This window comes from Strongylocentrotus purpuratus, unplaced genomic scaffold, assembly GCF_000002235.5.
Source record: "Strongylocentrotus purpuratus isolate Spur 01 unplaced genomic scaffold, Spur_5.0 spur5_contig_838, whole genome shotgun sequence".
In the NCBI taxonomy this organism is placed as follows: domain Eukaryota; kingdom Metazoa; phylum Echinodermata; class Echinoidea; order Camarodonta; family Strongylocentrotidae; genus Strongylocentrotus; species Strongylocentrotus purpuratus.
The window spans coordinates 601,450-624,121 of record NW_022145544.1 but is presented as its reverse complement, the minus strand read 5'-3'; the positions used below and the strand labels follow the sequence as shown (position 1 = coordinate 624,121).

At 37.4% G+C, this 22,672-nt stretch overlaps 1 protein-coding gene across 2 annotated transcripts in view; it reads right to left on the bottom strand.

Annotated features, from left to right (window-relative positions):
- LOC753266 (protein MON2 homolog) overlaps nt 1-22,672 on the bottom strand; it is a 65,225-nt gene that overhangs the window by 18,449 nt on the left and 24,104 nt on the right. For both annotated transcript variants that reach the window (XM_030986679.1, XM_030986686.1), the window contains exons 14-26: nt 22,116-22,197; nt 20,640-20,833; nt 19,820-19,971; nt 18,420-18,576; nt 9,093-9,283; nt 6,402-6,617; nt 5,819-5,994; nt 5,283-5,445; nt 4,527-4,672; nt 3,908-4,034; nt 3,277-3,472; nt 2,185-2,864; nt 1,538-1,681 (exon numbers count right to left, since the gene is read on the bottom strand). In XM_030986679.1, the coding sequence (XP_030842539.1) occupies nt 1,538-1,681; nt 2,185-2,864; nt 3,277-3,472; nt 3,908-4,034; nt 4,527-4,672; nt 5,283-5,445; nt 5,819-5,994; nt 6,402-6,617; nt 9,093-9,283; nt 18,420-18,576; nt 19,820-19,971; nt 20,640-20,833; nt 22,116-22,197 (2,624 nt within the window). The remainder of the gene's footprint in view (nt 1-1,537; nt 1,682-2,184; nt 2,865-3,276; nt 3,473-3,907; nt 4,035-4,526; nt 4,673-5,282; nt 5,446-5,818; nt 5,995-6,401; nt 6,618-9,092; nt 9,284-18,419; nt 18,577-19,819; nt 19,972-20,639; nt 20,834-22,115; nt 22,198-22,672) is intronic.

The following is a 22,672-nucleotide window of genomic DNA, read 5'->3' as shown; positions in this document are numbered from 1 at the left end:
GTATTATTACAGATTGCTAGGAACCTGATATTGAAGGCTGGTATCAAGTTCCACTCTTTATTGAATTATACATGTATGAATGAATAAAGAAGTGTATTTGAAGATAAAGTGTGTGACTTGCTTATGTTATGGATTTGGTTGGAAACAGTGAATTTTATATGATAGCACATATGTCAGAATCATAGACTTGTCTCATTTTAGGTGTGGAATAAACTGCAATATTAAATTGTTTACACTTTACTCTAAATCAAACATACAAACTCAAATGACATTGAGTTGTGTGTACTTTATGTTTATTTCTTGTTTTCCTTACGTTCCTCAAAATATAATCAATAGAAAAGTCTGAAAAAACAGGCTAAATATATCTTCTTTTTGATTTTCTAGTGACATGCCTATGACACAGAATGCTCAATATCTCTAGAAGCTATACATGTAGATCTCTCCACAATATTTGTCACCCTTCACTAGAATCCTAATCTAACCACACATCCAATTTGCGAGTGATCCACCAAGATCCCGAGGCTAGACATTGCACTTTTGGGTGTCATTATTTCCCTAAAGAGGACATTAGACCACACACAACGAACTATTATTCAGGAAATGTTTGTCTTCACTTTTTTCCTCTTTCCTTCTTCTCACTAACAGGCAATCCAGGAAGCAGTATGTGTGTGTTTGTATGTGTGTGTGTGTGTAGGGGGGGGGGGAGTGTTATACTACCAATATAGATATGTCGACGTATTTGCACTGTAGTTTTGAGAGTCACAGTGAGAGAGGCTTTTTTTTTAATGTCTTTCTTTCTTTCTGGGGCATGTATCGTGGGAGGGGGCATGTTTTTTATTTTTATTTTATTTTTTAATAGAGCTCAAAGATGAAGCGATTGTGGGATTTTTTTCCATTTAATATCAAGCCAAGAATGAAGTGTCATGGAAGGGTGTCAACAAGTATGAATAATTAACGGGGCCTGATGCCCTTTTTTGCAAAGGTGACATTTGCATAATCACATACTGAAACAAACTACTATCATCAATTTGTTAATCTCTTAATTTTTTATTTCTTACACGCCCCCTTCCTCCTAACAAGTAAGCACATTTAGCTCATTTACTTAGTACTTCATTGCTTCAACCTTATCTATGATCTGTAATCTAGCATGGCAAGATGCGAAAAAGAATATTAAGTTTACACTTAAGATCTGTTTAAGAGTATGAAAAATTGTCATTATCGCGACAGCTATTTTTGTCTTCAATTAGACATATTATTATAATATTTTGCTTTGGATTACCGGAAAGAAAAAAAAGAATAAGATGAAAAAGCAGAAGAAGGAGAAAATGTTGGGGCTTTCATTACATTCAAAGGAAAAGAACCCCGTAATGTGCTGCTCTCATAATGTTCTAACCCTTTGAATACCAAACCAATAAACACTCAGGCTGGGATCTAAGAAAAATGCGCATTATATTAAACTCAATTTGTAGCCAACAAATTAATATTGCATGTATCATAGTGTCAGATCATGCAAACCTAAGTAATATTCCTTCCTTACCTGTTTAGGTGCAGTTTTGGTAATAGCCTTGGTCTCTATGTGACCAAACGATGGAGGCTGGCAGGAGTATGTGATGAACGTTAAGAGTTGATCAAATATGGCTGGATACATAGACTGCATTACCTCACTGCCTTCTGCAACAGCCTAGAGAATAGAAGAGAGGACAAAATTGCTGTCATCAGAGATTTATAGCATACCATTCTAGCATATGACTTAGAGGGTAATGTCAGGATTGGAGAGTCATATTCTGTCAAGCCTGTTCTAGCAACCACCTGTATATAAAGTATACTTGTCTAAAATGATCACATCTTTTGTTTTCCTTGTGAAGTGGTTCTCATTAGAAGATCTCATCAAAAATGACTTCCGGCCTAGATGAATTTTCTTGTCTCCAGTGAGTGGTCTTTTATACACAGGTTTCACCTTACCAGGCACTGCTCAACAATTACAAGGGTAGGGGACCAATGTACCATTAAGAGTATAGCAGAATTTCTTAGTTTGGACAACATCCTTGAATTAAGCCACTCAGGTTCATGTTGGAACTTGTATTGAGGACACATCTGTCCCATATTAAAGTTTAAAATCATAAATTAATGACAAACAATTGGAATTTTAGTCAGAATGTTATGCAAGATTCTATAACAACTGACCTTTTTGAGTACTTCAAATACATGTAAGACCGCAGACTGCAACGTGGTGATCTCTGTTTCTGTGGACGACGGTATCAGGAACACTGACATGTCTGCCTGCACTGGCACAGATACTGCACTCTGCAGAACCAAGCACAACTTCTGCAAGTCCGATGACACAAACTTGTCCTTGACATGATCAAAGAGGTAGGGGAATATCTGCACAAGGGCCGTCAGGAAAGCTTGCGTGGGAAGCACGGCATCCGCTTTGGTCTCGGGTGGTTTTGTGCTGTTGGTACCTATACTGATCCAAACCCTCCATGCGTTGGACCACAGGGCGGCATCTTCAAACCCTGGGACGATCCCTTCAACAGCTTCCATGCTTCCATTGGTTGCATCACTAGTCCTTTCATTTTCCGTTTCATATGTATCAGAGTTCGAAGGTTGCATGCGGATGATTGTCTCGCCACCTGGGGTGGGGAGGTCCGTCGTGAGGGACGCCGTTTCAATGCTACCATTCCGTCCTGATTTCTGAGGGGACTGTTGTGGGTCCGGGATGACCGTCACTATCTGCTTCGGCGTCTTCATCTGGATGACCTCTAGGAAACTCTTGAGGGCATTGAGGGAGACTTCTTTGCTGGGGCTGAGTGCAGAAGCCTCTATGTGCTCCAACAGGAGAGCCCATGCTCTGGGAAAGTCACCTGCAAAATAGCACGGATAGTAGCAGAAGCCCTCAGTTATCATGATAATCATGCATGGAATGATAACTGTCATTTCGTATGATGCAAATGTAAGTGAGTCAGAATTGAGCCTAACAAGTTGCTCAAGAAAAATTACTCGAAGGCAAATTTGAAGAATGGTATAAGTGGAAGAATAAACATTTAAAATTTAACAATTACACAATACTATGCAGATTTATGAGCACCAATGATAATGAATATAGTTCCTAAATTAGACACATCAAAACCGTAACTCCTAAAATAAGAAATACTAAAATACAAAGGAATATATTCCCATAAGGCTGTCAGTCTCGTAGTAATATCCCCCTTCACGTTCACTGGATCAAACTGAATTTACTACCATCTCCGGTAACAAATAACATCCATACTTTACCTAGTGGTAAGAGGGCATATCTCCATGTATTGAAGACCCTGGCCACACCAGCTAGAGTGAGAACCTTTGTCTCTGCCCACTGCTTCTCTGCTGTGTCTCTTGAGTGATGGATGAGAATGTTACCACTGGGCTCCAGCTGTTCAGTAGCAGCTACACTGGAACACTTCTTGACTTTGTCAAGCAGTGGGAACAGAACCTGGAGAGACATTAATGAAACATGGGTGAAATTTATAACCTGATAGGTCTCTTTCGTTTGTGGTAAAAACTGTTGATATTTTGTATGCTTTTATGAAAAATCTGAAAACTAGTCTCACAAAGATGAACTGCATATTGCAGGCAGTGTGACGAGGACAAATGATTTTTGATGGGATTAAGGGCATAAGATACCTCAAGAGAGTATCTGGAAGCTCTCTGGACTTGTCAGCGTGCACTACATTTCCTGGAAGGCTGTTCCATTCTGGTATAGAGCATTGGGCAAATGCAAAGTTGTCTTCACATGTTGCCTTTCAATATGCTTCAATTACAAAAACTTTGTATGCAATCTCTAGTCTGATTTGTCCTGTACTTTTCACTTTTCACAAACTTATACAGTTTTTCAAAATAGTTTGTTGAGATTGTCAAGTTGACTTACATGCCATAGTACAATCTGCCATGTGGTATGCTTGAGAAGAGCTCCGTGGGCACTGATGGTAGAGAAGAGAGTTTGACCACCGCTCTTTCTGACCGCTGGTCTGGAGTCTACACACAGGTCAGCTAACCTGTTGGATGAAGACAAAGTTATGAAATCATATTGAACACAACTCTACTTCATACTTACTATATTGAAGCTAAAGACAAATAGCTTCTACTCAAAAGAGATAGGGATAGATAATAATGACCCAAGTTCATTCCATTAACATATCAAGTAACAAAACAATGAAACATCTTCCAAGAACAACACATATCATAATTTTCAAAATGAATATGAAGTTGTACAATATAACAATTAAATAATTAAAGCAGTGAAGACTTATTAAATCAAATATATGTAAAGGATTTAGAACCTAATGGTAAATATCCTCATAATCCATATTTCAAAATAGACTTCTGATAATTATATCAGATGAGCACTAATTAGGTCAATAATGTTTTGTAGGTAGGTTATCTTAATAAGCAAGTTTCTGTACCATACATTTCTGTGAGGAACACTGTTCATTGGAAACAGACGGTCTTTCTGTACAGGTGGTTGCTAAGAAACGGTTATAACTAACCTTGAGTAAAGGGTTAGCCAAAGAGCATCGAAGGGAGGGATGGGTTGTTCTCCATTGCTTGTGGGTTTAGGTCCACCAACGGTTTCCTTACTGAGCACCGTTCTGATCTTCTCTCGGTTTTGGTACAGGTAGTCTGAGATGTTCCACTGAAAGGAAAGAGAGGGAGAGAGAGAGTACAAAGTATGTTTGTGAGAACATAACAAGAAGAGTACATAGAGAGGAAATATGTGAGAGAAAGAGAGGGAAGAGAAAGAGAGGGAAGAGAGAGAGAGAGGGAGAGAGGGGGAAAGGGAGGGAGAGCGAGAGAGAGAGAGAGAGAGAGAGAGAGAAAGAGAGAACCAAAGAAGAGAGGAGGAGAAAAGATAGATGGATAGATGGAGAGAGAGCGGGACATAGAATAAGAAAGAGATGTACAGAGACAAACACACAAATAGATAACGGTCACAAAAAAAAGCCAACACAGTAAGAGAGAACAAGAATAAAAGGGATAGAAAGTAGCTTTGATGCTTCCCAACAGACCAATAACAATAACAATAACATGAATGCAAAGTTTCTGTTTGCAGCAAAACAAAACTGAAAATAAACATTTCATTTTTTTTTTTTTGGGGGGGGGGGGGGGGAACTGACATTTCTTATGTTTTGATGACATTCTTGATGTAATACATCATACTGATATACACAAAAAAGCATACTTTTGCCAATCAATGAAAAAAGGTATATAAAAAAGAAAAAGAGAAAAAAGGAATGTAAACTTACCAATAATCCTATTGCTGTGAGACTGATGTTGAGCTCTTCTTTCTGCAACCCAAACTTGGCTGCCACTTCGACACAGATTTGTAAGCAGTAGCAAGGCATGATGGAAAGGAAATCTGTGACGACCAACTGAATACTCTGGAATGCTGAACGAATTAACGACTCCCTGCAGCAGATCAGAAATGAAATGCAAATAATCTTGATATTAATTATTTTCTGAATAAGGATGATGGCTTTTAGCTTTGGCATTTAGGCATGAATACCATAATAATTTTTTACTGTTGTACTTTGATACAAGGCATGGTTTTACTTTTTACTGTCTATTATCTGCGGTTTGGATTTTGTAGAACATACTGGAACAATCATGTTTTGCCTCTATGGAATGACTTAGATGGAGATGGTCTTTTCATATGGTGAACGTATGAAATGATTATTTCTCGACTTCGTCACAGGGCACAATGGATTTTTGAGATCACCTTGGGCAATAGTTTTAACCATGCTCCTCAAGTCAAAGCAATCAATGTTTGTATACTACCTACCCTTGGTCAGTAGTAACGGCACCAACCACCCCTAAGACTAGAGGCCAGCCATGGACGAGTGTCTCCCCGTTGTTAGACAGGATCTGATGCACACAATCAAGCTGTTTCTGTCTGATGTCTGCATGGGGTATCAATGACAGTTCTTGGAGGGGACTCAGGAGTAACATTTGTAACCTCTGTAGCAGGGGGAAGAAATCCAGAAATACCTCATAAAATGTCATATGATTCACTGACTACTCTTTTTGTTGTTGGTTATGCTGGCCTACTTATCATTATGTAAATATTCCAGAGAGAACAGATAAATTTGTATCAGCTTGATGCTGAAAAAATTGCCATGACAGTCAATTTGCACTATACTCATATAAACATATGTTGAAAGAATATTAAAATTTGTGATTACAGCATCTCAGTAATATTTTGTTTTTACCCAGTCCCATAAATTCATTCATTAATTGATCTATACACATGTGTCAGTAAATTTCTAATAAAAATAAAATGTCTTTCAAAATAAAAACGCTACATTTAAGTGATTTCCATTTTCCAAAAAATTTCAATCGGGTGAATGGGGAAATAGTCAACTTACCAGGTTTTCATGAAGTGGAGGGGTGTGCTTGTACGCAAGAGCTGCCTTGATGAGCGATGTGACTGCTTCGGCACCCCACTCCCTCATCTTAACGTTGGGGTGCTGGCAGATATCGGACAGATGCGCTGTGAGAGGGCGCCAGAGTACCTCCATGCGAGGGAGATTGACCAATCCCGTCTCTAGGAGCTTGGCTACTGCAAAGAGTGAGGGCTCTTGCTGTGATTCAAAAGGAAAACAAGGAGAAAGTTTTGAAAGGGGAGGCTAACAATACCAATCAGCATAAAACTTGCTACCTATCTTGAATTAATCCATTTTGATTTTATTTCTGCATTTTTCCAAATATAAACTGAATAACAAAGAACATATAAAGGCAAGGTACATGTATATTACAAAATATACAAACAATAATAAAAGTTGTGTCAAAATGTTGTTTACATATGTACATATAATACAAAAACTTAATATTTCTATAACACGTTATTATAAATTGAAAGTATGATCCAAACTATCTGTTAAAAAAGTGCAGGAGACCGCAATCATAAGCAATGCTTGACTAGGATGGCAGCCTTCTAACATGGTGTAAGGTCTAACTTCCAATACACAATTCTGATGATATGTGTCGACTGAACATCAACGTCAAGACTGGATACAATCATCGGTCATACACAAAACCAATGCTAAGTACTTGGAGCTCTTTGGGACAACTACAATCAAATCCTCATACATGACAAAAACATTTAAAGTAGGCCAACTCAATTGCCTCTGAAGACCAAAATCTGAAACTTGACCACATTGGTCATACCCTGTTGGAATAGTCTAGGTCTGATGTCTCTGCTAGCACTATGCAAAGGCATTGATAACATGGTGTAAGGCCACATCATCTAGCTACTATGAGTTCCATTGGCTAGTCCTCATACTCGCCCTGTTTGAGTATACCAGCTTCATTGCTTCTGAAGATAGCTTTAATACAGAGAGGTTCTTGGAGCTCTTCAGGAAAAATATTACCTATTAGTCAAACTTGGCTACATCAGTTATACTTAACCTTTTTGAGTAGGCTAGCTCCATTGCTTCAGAGGATAGCTTAAATAGAGCACTGATAAGATGGTGTAAGGCCACATCATCAAGGTTCTTCAAGCTTTTCAGAAAAACTATTACCTATTAGACAAACTTGACTACATCAGTTATACTTACCCTATTTGAGTAGGCTAGCTCCATTGCTTCAGAGGATAGCTTAAATAGAGTACTGATAAGATGGTGTAAGGCCACATCATCAAGGTTCTTCAAGCTTTTCAGAAAAACTATTACCTATTAGACAAACTTGGCTACATCAGTTATACTTACCCTATTTGAGTAGGCTAGCTCCATTGCTTCTGAAGATAGCTTACAGAGAGCACTGATAAGATGGTGTAAGGCCACATCATCAAGGTTCTTCAAGCTTTTCAGAAAAACTATTACCTATTAGACAAACTTGGCTACATCAGTTATACTTACCCTATTTGAGTAGGCTAGCTCCATTGCTTCAGAGGATAGCTTAAATAGAGCACTGATAAGATGGTGTAAGGCCACATCATCAAGGTTCTTCAAGCTTTTCAGAAAAACTATTACCTATTAGACAAACTTGGCTACATCAGTTATACTTACCCTATTTGAGTAGGCTAGCTCCATTGCTTCAGAGGATAGCTTAAATAGAGCACTGATAAGATGGTGTAAGGCCACATCATCAAGGTTCTTCAAGCTTTTCAGAAAAACTATTACCTATTAGACAAACTTGGCTACATCAGTTATACTTACCCTATTTGAGTAGGCTAGCTCCATTGCTTCTGAAGATAGCTTACAGAGAGCACTGATAAGATGGTGTAAGGCCACATCATCAAGGTTCTTCAAGCTTTCCAGAAAAACTATTACCTATTAGACAAACTTGGCTACATCAGTTATACTTACCCTATTTGAGTAGGCTAGCTCCATTGCTTCAGAGGATAGCTTAAATAGAGCACTGATAAGATGGTGTAAGGCCACATCATCAAGGTTCTTCAAGCTTTTCAGAAAAACTATTACCTATTAGACAAACTTGGCTACATCAGTTATACTTACCCTATTTGAGTAGGCTAGCTCCATTGCTTCAGAGGATAGCTTAAATAGAGCACTGATAAGATGGTGTAAGGCCACATCATCAAGGTTCTTCAAGCTTTTCAGAAAAACTATTACCTATTAGACAAACTTGGCTACATCAGTTATACTTACCCTATTTGAGTAGGCTAGCTCCATTGCTTCTGAAGATAGCTTACAGAGAGCACTGATAAGATGGTGTAAGGCCACATCATCAAGGTTCTTCAAGCTTTTCAGAAAAACTATTACCTATTAGACAAACTTGGCTACATCAGTTATACTTACCCTATTTGAGTAGGCTAGCTCCATTGCTTCAGAGGATAGCTTAAATAGAGCACTGATAAGATGGTGTAAGGCCACATCATCAAGGTTCTTCAAGCTTTTCAGAAAAACTATTACCTATTAGACAAACTTGGCTACATCAGTTATACTTACCCTATTTGAGTAGGCTAGCTCCATTGCTTCAGAGGATAGCTTAAATAGAGCACTGATAAGATGGTGTAAGGCCACATCATCAAGGTTCTTCAAGCTTTTCAGAAAAACTATTACCTATTAGACAAACTTGGCTACATCAGTTATACTTACCCTATTTGAGTAGGCTAGCTCCATTGCTTCTGAAGATAGCTTACAGAGAGCACTGATAAGATGGTGTAAGGCCACATCATCAAGGTACTTGGAGCTTTCAAAGAGCTGAGACAGCATGGACGATAGAACGGGAAGCTCAGTCATGGCTGCAGTGGTGATGACTGTGGTATGTGAGTCAGTCCCTCCTCCAACTATTAACAACAAAATAGCACATTTAGGGTCTTTATATTCATGGGTTAAGTAAAACATCTCTTCAAGTTGTTCATATTGTTAATAGAAGACTATAAAATGTCATCATACTTCTGTTTTGATCAATTAAACTGGATTGAATTTAACGACCTCTCTGCCCCCACCCCTTGAAGTAGGGAAGGCTGAACACCACATCATATAGGTATAAGTGACATCACAAGTTTCCACATGCCATAGATAAATTCTTATCTTTTGTATTTTTTTCTACCCCTTTGCAAGTCCATTCTTTTGCAATTTACTCCTTTTGCATTTTGACCACTTGATGTATCTTTTATGAACCGATAATCATCAAGTCTAATATCTTAAGAGACCATATCGATACATACCACCATAGGTTGATCATCACATGTTATCACTCTTCATCAATATCATTATACGATTGATAACGTAAAATAAAACGACATCAGAATAGTAGCATACAACATATATTGCTCAGGTCAATGCAGGTATAATAAGGGATTAAAAACTGTAATGCAGATTTAATTAATCTGTGCTACTGGTCAGCATATTTGCATTTAGCAGGCCAAAGATTCATTTTCACCGCAGAAGAAAATAATGTTTTGCCTGCTCAATAATTACTTGCATAGTCAACAACCGCAGAAGAAAATAATGTTTTGCCTGCTCAATAATTACTTGCATAGTCAACAACTAAAGAGCACATGCTGGTTCTAAAGGGGAGCATGCATAATGTACAAATACATATATATTAGAGGGAGGAAGGGGAGGGGGGGGGGGGGAGAGAAGAGGTACATGTATGCAATAATAGGTAAATGTACACATTACTTCGAGATTCCTGTAACAAATAAATAACACAAAACAGTTCATAACTAGCAAAGTATGCTACATGCCAAAAATGCAAAGTATTTTTAATAATACTGACTTAACAGTCTATGCAAATATATAATGCTGGTTGTTATTCCCCGCTCTGCTACCTTTTAAATGAGATCAAACATTTACTGGCTTTGATGTTGTCAATTACGAAGAGTTAATTGATCTGGTATCATGTGCATTTTGAAAACACTAATGTTTCTCTACACCTTTTTACTACATATACGTACTTGTAATGCAATTAGTATTGAAAAATACCATGTAAACTAAGGATAACTCTATACTACAATAATTATTACCATAATGCAAAAAATATTTACCTAGTTATAAGTTACATCCTTTGATAATTGGCTTTCTACATTATGTATGGTGTAAAGTGTATATAACCATGTATGATGTACATGTTTCAACTTCTATGAACTAACCTACTTGGACATATGTCAATGTATTTTCAATACATTCATTCAATACAATAGTCTAATTAGGTATGAATAAAAACTGTGTTTATCCAATACAGTTAGCAATCTCTCAGGCATCTGCTAACTGTTTACAATTTAACAGACACAATGTTAAATTTACTTTACCTCCTCCAGAAAAGGTTTATTTAAAAGACTTTATTAAAACATCCCCCAGAACACTGAAACACCCCAAATTCTGTATGCAAATAAAGATTTGAAGAAAAAAAATGAAATTCCCATAACCATCTTTAATAGCAGACCTCCCTGGTTTTTAGAGTGAAGGGAGGGGGAGTTCATACTTCTTAACATTATGCCCACTACAGAAACACTGGACATAGTGTTACATTTGAAAGAGGGGGATACACCCAAAGTAATTTCTGATAAAACTTCCTGCCCCCTTTGAGTCAATGTTTTGAAAGCCAGAGAGAGAAAGTAAGAACGTTATGCACAACTGAACAAAGATATTAAGACCAGCAGCCGAGAATCACATCTAATATGTGTTGATGTAGGAGGTAGAGGTGTTGTCACAATGAAAAACCAAAATCAGATCAAGGAAATGTAAGAATATTACATTATCGATCAGTAAGTTCCCCCTTGTAGGATCTTATGTCATATACAATGCTAGACCAGGACCAATATGATGCTCCTGGATTAGTGACCTGTGTAGAAAGGTTATTCTTCCCCTTCATTTTTCTTCGTCTCTGTCTCTTCTTCTTTGATTCACATCTTCCCTTCTTTTCTTCACTCTTCTTATTTTCTCCTCCATCTTCTATATACATTATTATACCTTCTTCTCTTTTTAAGCTTCTCTATTTTTAATATAGTAATCTGGACTGACGTTCTATTTCCATGAATAAAGATGTTAGAAACAAACTGACTCATTGTTAAAGCCCCTCTTTGCATAAATTTTTCTGCAAGAATTATCTTAAATTGTAGAATGATGTGAAAGGGGATGTTATTTGACACACACTTCTGCAAGGATTTTCAAAACAAATGTGTTTGAAGACGAATATTGATGACATATTATGTTCATGAAAATGTATGACGGAAAAAAAGAAAAAGATACACAGAAAACCTTCATTTTGTACTCTTTCATCAAGGTGATGCAAAGCGGCATACCACCGTCTAATTGGACGCGAAGCAAGGTGACATTGTTATACAAATCAGGTGACCCAACAGACCCAGCGAACTTTCGAATGATCCCTTTGTCTACCACGGTTGGTAAGATATACCATCAGATACTGGCTAATTGATTTGAACATTTTATGCTAGATAATGATCTCATTGATAATACATTGCAAAAAGCCTTCTTAAAAGGAATAAGTGGTTGTACTGAACACAACGTGGTTATGCATGAAGTACTTTCCCATGTAAAGAGAAAAAATCAATCCATTCATGTTACATGGTTTGACTTGGCTGACACTTTTGGGTCGGTTAATTACAAGTTAATCCATTTTACCCTACAAAGACATGATTTTCCACCTTTGATTCAATGTTATATTAGGAACCTGTACAGTTCGTTGTCAGGTCGAGTCCGAACAAAAGAATGGGTCTCTAACGAATTTCAATTCCAAAGGGGTATTCTCCAAGGGGACCCCCTGTCTCCATTAGTGTTCATACTATGTTTTGATCCGATTTTTCAGTTTTTGAAGGTCAATTTGACATTTGGATACGATTTGAACGCATTATAACCGCACCTTTTGCGGACGATTTCTGTTTGATCGCCGGTAACAAGCGATTTCACCAAAGATAAATGAATGAGATTGACCAACATATTAAATCGATGGATCTCCGTCTCAAGCCGTCCAAGTGTCAATCATTGTCCTTCTCATCTGGTAGATTCAGTGATGTTACATTTTCAGTTGGTGATGACCAAATATCCTCAGTCGGTAATGAAGTACATAAATATCTCGGGGCTGTTATTACCAAGAACCTTACTTCTTCAGACATTCATGAATATCTCTCTAGCAAAATAGAAAAATGTTTGAAGAATATTGATACCTCTCTCGTTCGTAATGAGTACAAACTAAAGGTATATTCACGTTACTTATTGCCATCATTGAGATTTGACCCGACAGTGAATGATATGATACTCATTGTAAATCGTTAGATATGCTTTCAAATCGCTTTGTAAAGAAATGGTGTGGTCTAGCACGACCAGGAACCTTAGCATTTGTTCATATGCCAAATGGATTAGACATCCCGTCCATTTCCGATTTGTACAACCAATGCCATACTCTTGCTTACATATCCATGAGGGTGAACGGGGATGATTTGGTGAATCATTGTTTAGACTCTCAACTGCAATGTGAGTCGAAGTGGGTGAGGAAAAAATCCACGATTGTAAAGGTTTATGAGGGTTACTCATTTGTTGAAGGGCATCCAACACTCAAAGAAAAGAAAAGAGGGGCAAAAAAATCCTAACTCACGAAGTCTCTACCATTTGGCATACACATGTTAAAGAGTTAGTAGTTCAAGGGAAATTTCTAGATCTTCTATCGCTAGAAAGTAAGTGTACGATTTGGAAGAGCATCATGTATAATTTGCCAGTGAAAGTCCTTAAATTTCTCGTAAATGCTGTTACCGATACTTTAAACACAAGGGCAAATTTACTGAGACGGGGCAAATCTGCAACAAACAAATGCAGGCACTGCGATTGTGTTGAGACACTGAACCATGTTCTGAATTGCTGTTCACTATTTCTATCTCAAGGGCGATACACCTGGCGCCATAACAGGTAACCCGACACATGCTCCGCCGACGATTGCTCCGCTGACATTTACTCCGCAAAACGCGACAATTGCTCCGCGACATTTGCTCCGCGACATTTGCTCCGCGACATTTGCTCCGCCGACAATTGCTCCGCCGACAATTGCTCCGCCGACATTTGCTCCGCCGACATTTGCTCCGCCGACATTTGCTCCGCCGACAATTGCTCCGCCGACAATTGCTCCGCCGACATTTGATCCGCCGACAATTGCTCCGCCGACAATTGTTCCGCCCAAAAAGTGTCCCATAAAATACAAATGCTACTAGTACTACGACAAATGCTTCGCCGACAATATTTTTTTTTCACGGGTTATTTTCGTTTTTTTTTTTCTTCATTTTCTGAATGCATTTCATGAAATAATGTAGATGAAATGAAATGAATGAATGTTGATGACAATAATAATAACTAGATTTGTAATACTTGTTTTGAACAAGTATAGGTGGGCTGGTCTAACTAAAATTTGAGACAAAATAAAGGGCAAATTTAAGATAGCTTATTGTCTCAGCTACAACATACTCAAATTTCAGTGTAAACAAAGCTAAAACGACGGAGATATTGCTCGCGAAAGACGGGAATGTAGAATCAAGTTTTGAAAAAAGTCATGTCCCATAGAGAATACTCGCAAAAAGTGAAAAATTGATATTCCTCCTTTAATCGCAAAAATACACCATGATGCTTTTGTCTGAATGAAAAATTGTGAAGGCTGCATTCGTAGAAAATTGTCCCAGCTAGAACATATCAAAATTTGGAAGAAAATTGATCAATATTTACAGAGATACAATCAATTTTCAAAAAATATGCTGACGTCATAATATGCAAATTGGAATTTTGAGTTTGGAGGCCATTATGATGACGTCATGAGTTAATTGAGGGTCAAATGAGACAAGAAATCATATTTCCAATTCATACTCTACAAAATATGAAACAAAATTTGGGGTCACCTTACATCCTAAAGAGCTACAATGGATTTTGAATAGGCATGTTTATGCCCATATATGCTATGTATTACAAGAGCTCGCACGCACAGACGTGTATCTTAAACAGACGCTCACTCCGTTATTAATGGTGAGAAATATGTTAACAAGGTATCAAAATACTTAGGAAAATGTGCCAAATATGATGACATAGAAAAATTGGCAATTCTTTGGTGCAAAATGCCAGAATGCGCGAAAACACGCGCACATGCGCGTGTGCGAGATTTTTTATAAAATGCTTAAAATGGCCTAAAACATATGTAAAATTATTTTGAGACTATTTTGCACGTGCATTGACGCACGGACGTACGCGCACGCGCGCATTTTTTGACCTGAAATTGACCGGACGAATATTGACCTTAATCATGATAAATATGAATCAAAATGGCTTTTGGTTATGAAGATATGATCATACAGCCCACCTGACGATAAAGAATAATAAAGGTGATTTTAACAAAATTATAAGGTGGTCTGTATAAGATACAGCCCACCTGATAATAAAGGCAAATCTAACGAAATTATAAGGGGGTCTGTACGATATACAGCCCACCTGATAATAAATAAATAAATAAACAAAGGCAATTCTAACGAAATTATAAGGTAGTCTGTACGATATACAGCCCACCTGATAATTACAAAAATAACATTAGTAACACCAGAGAGGGAAAAGTAAGGCGACGAAGAGGGAGAGAGAAGGAGAGAGAACGAGAGGGGGTAGCCTATGGCCCGGGTTCAAATTCAGTTCTCTTTAATTTATTTGACCCAGTACTGATGATCATACTTTTATCTACCATGTGATTGCCATGTGTACGCCACACCGAATAGCACTAGCTCACATTTTGTTATTGTTGTCAAGAACTTATTGGCATGCAGCCAGTAGATTTTCATCATGTGTTTGATCTTTTATTGAAAAAAAGATCAAACACATCATCATAATCTACAGAGTGCAGCCAAAAATGTCTTAACAACAATTGAAATTTCTTTCAGGAAGCCTAACACTAAAAGCTGTTTTTGATTCAAAGAGCATCGTAGAGACGATGAACAAATAAGAATAATAATACATTCACTAATACATTTTCAATAATACATTTTCCCCGCCAAATAATCTGAACAAAAGAATCAACCGAGGGTAATCAACTGTTAAACGAATTTATCATGAGTCCTTGAAAAATTAATTAATACTGCTTGTCAAATATTATTGAAGAACAGCAAAGGCGAACGCGATTGTCGCTACAATTCAGAAATCATTGTTTGCATTGCTTTTCTCTCAAAATTACCGTGAGATATCAAGCTACATAGAACTTTGATTGACACAAAAGATATTGTCTTAAAAACAGTCAGAAACATTAGAACTTGAATGAATAAAACTTAATGTAAATGAATAAGACTAGAATGAATAGGACACAAGTTAATTTCTACCATTTAAATCATCCAGTACCAAATACCTGAGCAAAATTCGAACCAGATGCATTTAATGGTAAACTTAAAGACAATGATTCATGACAATTGTCAATTGTCATGAGTTTATCGTCTAGACGTATTGCAAAAGATAATCAGAATAATAATGATCAGAATGATACCTCTTCTATTAGGCCTACTTCTTCATGTACTACCATTGTAGATTATGCTGATAATACAGATGATAATAATGATATGATTAACAATTATAACTAGACTTTAATTCGTCACTTTGACGAATTACGTGATACGTATGCTATTTTTGTATCATGAAAGTGTGCCGCTGATGATCTAATGATAATATTCATAAATACGATAATAAAGATATTGATGGTTATGATTTATTTGGCATAAACACAACTACTGTTAAAGATCTCTGCAAATGTTTTATAACATCTTTATGTCTTATATGTTTTGTATTGTATGCCCTGCTTTGGCAGTTATGAGCCATGACCTGGACTACTCGTATTATATGTCTGTGACTGTGCAATTCTTTTATGTTTATACCATGTTCCTTTATTGAAGATTGATAATAAAGTGATACAAAATCAATCTCATCTTCAAACACATTTGATTTGAAAATTTTTGCAGTAGTTGGTGTTAAATGACATCCTCTTTCACATCCTTCTACAATTTAGGTGAAATTTGGCCATTAAATTTTAGGAGCTCCAAACACTTTAGAGAGGCTTTAACTTACATGTGAATGTGTAATTTGTATCTTCTCTCTATCTGTATATTCATGAATCTACCCGTCAATCTATCTATATATCTACCTACCTACCTGCGTATCCATCTATCTAGCTAGCTATCTAACTGGCTCGTAATATCTTTGTTTAGCTATATCTGTCTATCTCTCTAGCTAGCCAGTAACCTCTTTATTTAGCTATATCTATCTATCTAGCTTGCAATCTCTTTATTTAGCTATATCTATACATATATTTACATATCTGTCTGTCTAGCTACCTATCTACATGTATCTATCCAAATATCGATCTAGCTATCTATCTTACTATTTATCAATTTCTATCAACCATGTCTTCCCCTTTGTCTCCTTTTCGTCCCCTTCTCAGCTTCCATTCTGCTTATAATATTCATACATCACATTCATTCGACAATAATTTTTCAATCCTTGCTATGAACTATCTATTAGCTAACTGTTCCACAGCCTTCCACCATTTCTTTCCCAACTACCGGTACATAAGCTGCAAAAATGTCTCTTTCTCTGTTCTGTTTGCCCCCCCCCCCCCCCCCCAAATCTCTCTCTCTCTCTGACTCTCTCTCTCACACAATTTCAATTTTTGTTTTATTGAATTGAATTGAATTGAATTTCTTTATTGTCATGCACAAAATAAAATGAAGGCATAAAAATCGTTTTACAGCTCACATTTGTATAAATATAACAATACATTAACATATCATAGACAGTAAGTACAAATAACATAAATAACATTAACCTCTCTGTTGAGAGCCAGGGGAATTATTTGATTATTTGTACTCCCCTGGTTCCCAACAGACAATACTAACTTAAATAAATAGCAGAAAAAAATGCTTTTTATTTGTTTTCTTCTTGGCAATCATATTTTTTTTTACCACCCATACATTTGCATATTCACCTTTTGACCCACCACCATCCTAAAAAACAACCATCTACACCACCACAGAATTGTTGTTAGCTGATTGAACGCACGAACGCACTAGAGGTAATTATGGGATTCTGTTAACGACAATGATCAATGCATATATGCAGGATGCATGCTTAACCAGCGACACTACATGTACGCATCATGGTATATGCACGGCGGGAAAACTGCTGGTATAAAGTCATCAGCTTTCTACTTACTCTTCATCACAACAGTTTGTGATTCATCCGCTAAAACAATACAAGGATAAAATCAATTACTTGATGGAGTGCATTTTTTAAAAGAATCATAACCTCATACAATTTTGGACATTAAACATGCATGGTAAAGGATATGACATTCACCGACCTCAACACACTTCATATAAAAAGCATTGAACTGCTTTTTAGAAAGCTGCGAAGGGGTACTGTTTGAGACTATTAAACAAAACAAATGACATACTTTTGCAAATAACAATTAGAATACTTTGGAAACACAAATCTTGCAACTGCTTGGTATAGATATTTTCTAATTATCCATAATAAAAACTAGAAACTTTTGCATGCAGGAACTATTCTTGAACTTTGTGTTTAAGATTTGTGAAGTATCATGCTATGATCATCACTACTGACGCAACACTGAAGTTTCTGCATGAGTGTCACCATTGTTTACAATTCACAAAAGTTTCAAGTCACAAAAGTTTCTGGTTTTACATTTCCGCAATAACTGGAATTTTTTAATTTACACACAAAAAATAATAAGAAGAAATCATATATGAATTTTGCTTTCACAAACTAAATGTGCATACACACTCTACAAGGTTTAATTCACACAAAATAGAAAGAAATCATATTTGAATTTAGCTTCTCTACAAGGTTTGCTAAAGAAATCATACAAAAACATGGAATGTCATGCATGAAGATGGTAATTTATGTTGTTTTTAAGCCAGATATCGAAGAGATTTTTCTCACCTTTGAGACCTCCACCAGGTGTAGGCTTGAGACCCAAGATCCATACCAGATGCTGCAGGGTGGATAGGATGAGGTGCCACGATGCTCCTAGGATAGCTCCATGGCAGTGAGCTAAGGACAGGATGGCTCTCATGCATTGTATGTTCTTAGCAGTTAGCTGTGAACAGGAAGAAAGAAAGATGCATGGTGACTCTGGGTGCATTTGTCAACTCTTTTCTAGCCCATAATCAGCGTTTTCAAACGTGTTTCAGGCAAATCTGCATGTTGATAAGCGCAAGCACGTTTTCATGCGTCTTTAGATATGTGTATATTGAAACGCTGAAAAAAATGCGTTTTGAATGTGAGAATAAGCCAGAATCAGGTTTCTGAGATATGATAAATGCAAAACGGTTACGTTTGTATACTGTGTTTCAATGTGTATGTATTCAAACGCTGTTTCTGAGTAGCAAAAGTTGATAAACGCACCCTCTGTTATGCACAGTGACCCGACACTTGCTCTGGTAACATTTGCTTCGTCGACATTTGCTCCTGGCTTGATTTAATCTATGATATATGGTTGAGGTTGCAATTTGGATTCGGGTTTTGATATCAGGGATAGGTACACTGTTTGATGTAGGGCTGAAGTTAGGATTTTGGTTGGAGATGGAAAGTGACCACACGGCGTTTGTAACCGGAGCATATATAGAACCAAGAATTAAATGGATGTTCTAGGCTGTTGGTTATATAACAATGGCGTATAGTAACCACTTTATTGTCAAAGATGTCTCAAGCTAATCATGACATAGATATACATGTAGCAGATATCAAAATTAAAACTTTGCGTTAAGTTACCTTTTATTACCTCTCAATAAAAGAGAAGGAAAACAAAATATCTAATAGGTTTACAAAAAAATGTAGAGGTGCCAATAAGCTTATTTCACTATCAAGCACATGAGGCTATATCATTCTTTCCAAAGAGCATCATTAAAGTGACTCGGTAACATTGACTCAGATTCTGAAACAAAATCTTGGATTTAGCTCATGCTGCAATCATAATTAAAAACCTTTAGGTCATTCAGGAATCCCATGCCTTTTACAAGCCGATCGCCTGTCTGATTGTCAAGATATTTATGATGGGAAATCAAAATTTCATTTTTCGTTTTCCAAACGGTTTTATAACACTACAGTCTATTGGGTAAGATGAGTATGGTAAAAACTGGTCACTCAAAGATTTTTACTTTTCTGAGGCACTTCATAATCCTTTTGTGGGGCTTCAATATTACACCATATCACAGACACTGAAAACATGTAGGGCCATGCATCTCAGATTTAACATTGTTAGACGATGCCTTTAACTCTTCTCTCTCTATAAGACTGAGAGCGAAATAGAACCAATTGCATCCCATTATTGAAGACATTACCATGACGGGTCCTTGTTGCCCACCAACGACTGAAGTAAGAGGGGTTCCTACGGCAACCACTTGGTTCCTGGTATCTGCAGGATCGGCATTGCCTCCCTCTGTGGCCTGGAGGAACCCATCACGACTAGCGCTGCTCGAACTCCTCTTGTGATCTGTAGGTTGGAGTGAGAGAGAGAGGGAGATAAAGAGAGAGATAGAAAAGGGAAAAGAGAGAAAGAGAGAGAAAAAGGGAGAGAGAAAGAGAGAAAGAGGGGATAAAGAGAGAGAGATAGAAAAGGAAAGGAAAGGAGAGATACAGAGAGAAACAGGGAGAGAGAGAGAGAAAGAGGGGATAAAGAGAGAGAGATAGAAAGGATAGGAGAGAAACAGAGACAAAATGAGGGAGAAGCGAGAGAGAAAGAGAGAGAGAGAGAGTGAGAGAGAGAGAACAAGAAATTAAGAGACAGACAGGCACAGCTTTCTTCAATAATTCAATGTCTTTTCAGTAGTTGAATGGTTTTAGTTTTTCATACCTGAATGATCGAGAGACAGAGCCTGAGGTTGGAAACATAACATAACAAAAAGTAAACACTAATGACAAGAATAAGACCTTCAAAATGTGGAAGAAATAAAAAGACTAGAGAGAAGAGAATTGAAGTGGTTGAATAAATACTCAAATAGAAGTATTAAATGCTTTGCTAACCAAATGTTCTACTTCTCAAGTTCTTGTTCGTTCAAACATATGATGGACCCATGAGCCACAGCCCGAACCCATAAAACGTTTAATCTTCACACAAAAAACACTAGTCTTTGAAGCATAGAAGAGAATTCAAGTTTATACCTTTAGGGGTACTGGTATTCGAGCTAGTTGGTAGAGCAATGTTGAGTACAGCGAGGGCATAGTGAGGTGGCAAGGAGGACTTGCAGAGAGCAGTCACAAATGCATCCCTGTTGACAGTCAGACCTAACTTGCCGCACAGACTAGCATACAGTTCAAGACACTTCAGGATGGCTTCCGTCGCTGCTTCGTCGGTACTGCAGGTAATGAAAGAAGTGTTTTATAGTAATAATGATATAATATTTCGTTCTCGTTTAAAACATATAACACCATGATATCGTCTGTTTGGGGCCAGAAGGGTGTTAACTCTGTGTTCATGAGTTGATGTCCTTATGGCTCTGAAAAGACGGTACAAAGTTCTTACGCCCTTCCAAAGAAAGGAGAGTTTTATAGTAATAATGATATAATATTCCGTTCTCGTTTAGAACATGATATTGTCTGTTTGGAGCCAAAAGGGTGCCGACTCCGCCTTCATGAGTTGATGTCCTTTTGGACAGTTCCTATAATAATAATAATAATAACTATTTCTTATATGGCGCTTTTTCAGGAGGGCCCTATCAAAGCGCCTTACAGATATATATATACTATTACCCCGGTCATCGGATTCAAGGCTTATCAGCACACAATGTATGCACATTCTCCACTCCCTGGGGAGCATTCCAGCCAGGCGTCATTTTTACAAGCGCACACTTGCTAATCTAAGCACATTAGCTTTCGCATCCTACCGGGTACCCATTTAACACCTGGGTGGAGAGTGGCAAATGTAGATCAATGTCTTGCCAAAGGACATTAGTGCCGCGCTGGGACTTGAACCGCGGACCTTGTGATCCACAGTCCGGTGACATATCCACTCGTCCACGACACCTCTACTATGCCCTTCCCAAGAGCCTTGAAAATTATTTCACTTGCTTTAGCTCTCAAAAATGTTACAAGCACACGGTGCACTTCAGGGCAGTAATCCCAATAAAAGTACTCTCTTTCTTTAAACCCAAGTCAAGTGTGGCTAATGCAGATGGGTGACCTGCCAAACGACGTAAGTGAAGTGGCAGGAGCTTGAACCCTTTACCTTGTGATCGACTGTCTGATGACTTACCACTAGACCTCTAGACCCTTAGACCCAGAAGACCTCTTTTTCCTATTGTAAATGCCTCCATATCTCTTTTACCACGTTAGATTCACTTTTGTACCGTTTATCTACATGCAGTTTGATTTGAAGCCTCATATGAAATATATGCTATGCTAATTTTCTAGACTCAGTAAGCAAGGTAAATTCATCACATTTTCTGAATCTGTATGAATAAGGACTTAAATTATAATCAGAAGAGTAAACCTACTATCGTATCGCAAAGTCTAAACCAACAATACCTCCTTCATGCTCAGAATTTTTTATACATCATTTGAATAAAAATTAAATTAAAAAAGAAGGTGCAGACTGTCTAATAAAGCAGAGGTATAGATGGATTCATCCGTGCTACTTACCATGCGTCTAAGAGGAGTGAGAGAGCAGCTAACACACCACACCATGAAGAATTCACCATCTCAACCCAAAGATCTTTCAGATCTGTGGAAAACAACAAGGGTTTATAAAGCTTGCGCTAAACTTAAAGGTAATACAAAGTTAAGGTATGGGGTCATGAATTTGGTTCAAATGAACATATTGGAAGCATATGCAATCCTACAATATACAGTGATCGTTTTTACGGTTGAAATCGAGTCTAAAGTGAAAACATTGTAAATAATTAACTCTTTATGTAGTATAGCTCCCTCTCAAGGTCAAAATATTAATTTAACTATAAAACAATGTTGCTTGACTATATTGACCCGTTATTCCCGTTTGGAAATTAAATATCACAACTACATATTCTGAGATTTTCATGGTCGCAGCTACCATTGTATGGCTGTAGGCGCTATTTGATATTCAATTTTTCTTGAAGGCAGAAGTGTTTTAGAGGGGTGTCTTGTTGAAATAGCATCATTTTATTACATCAGAGACAATATCAATTTCACATGACATGCATCTCAAATCAATTTCAATT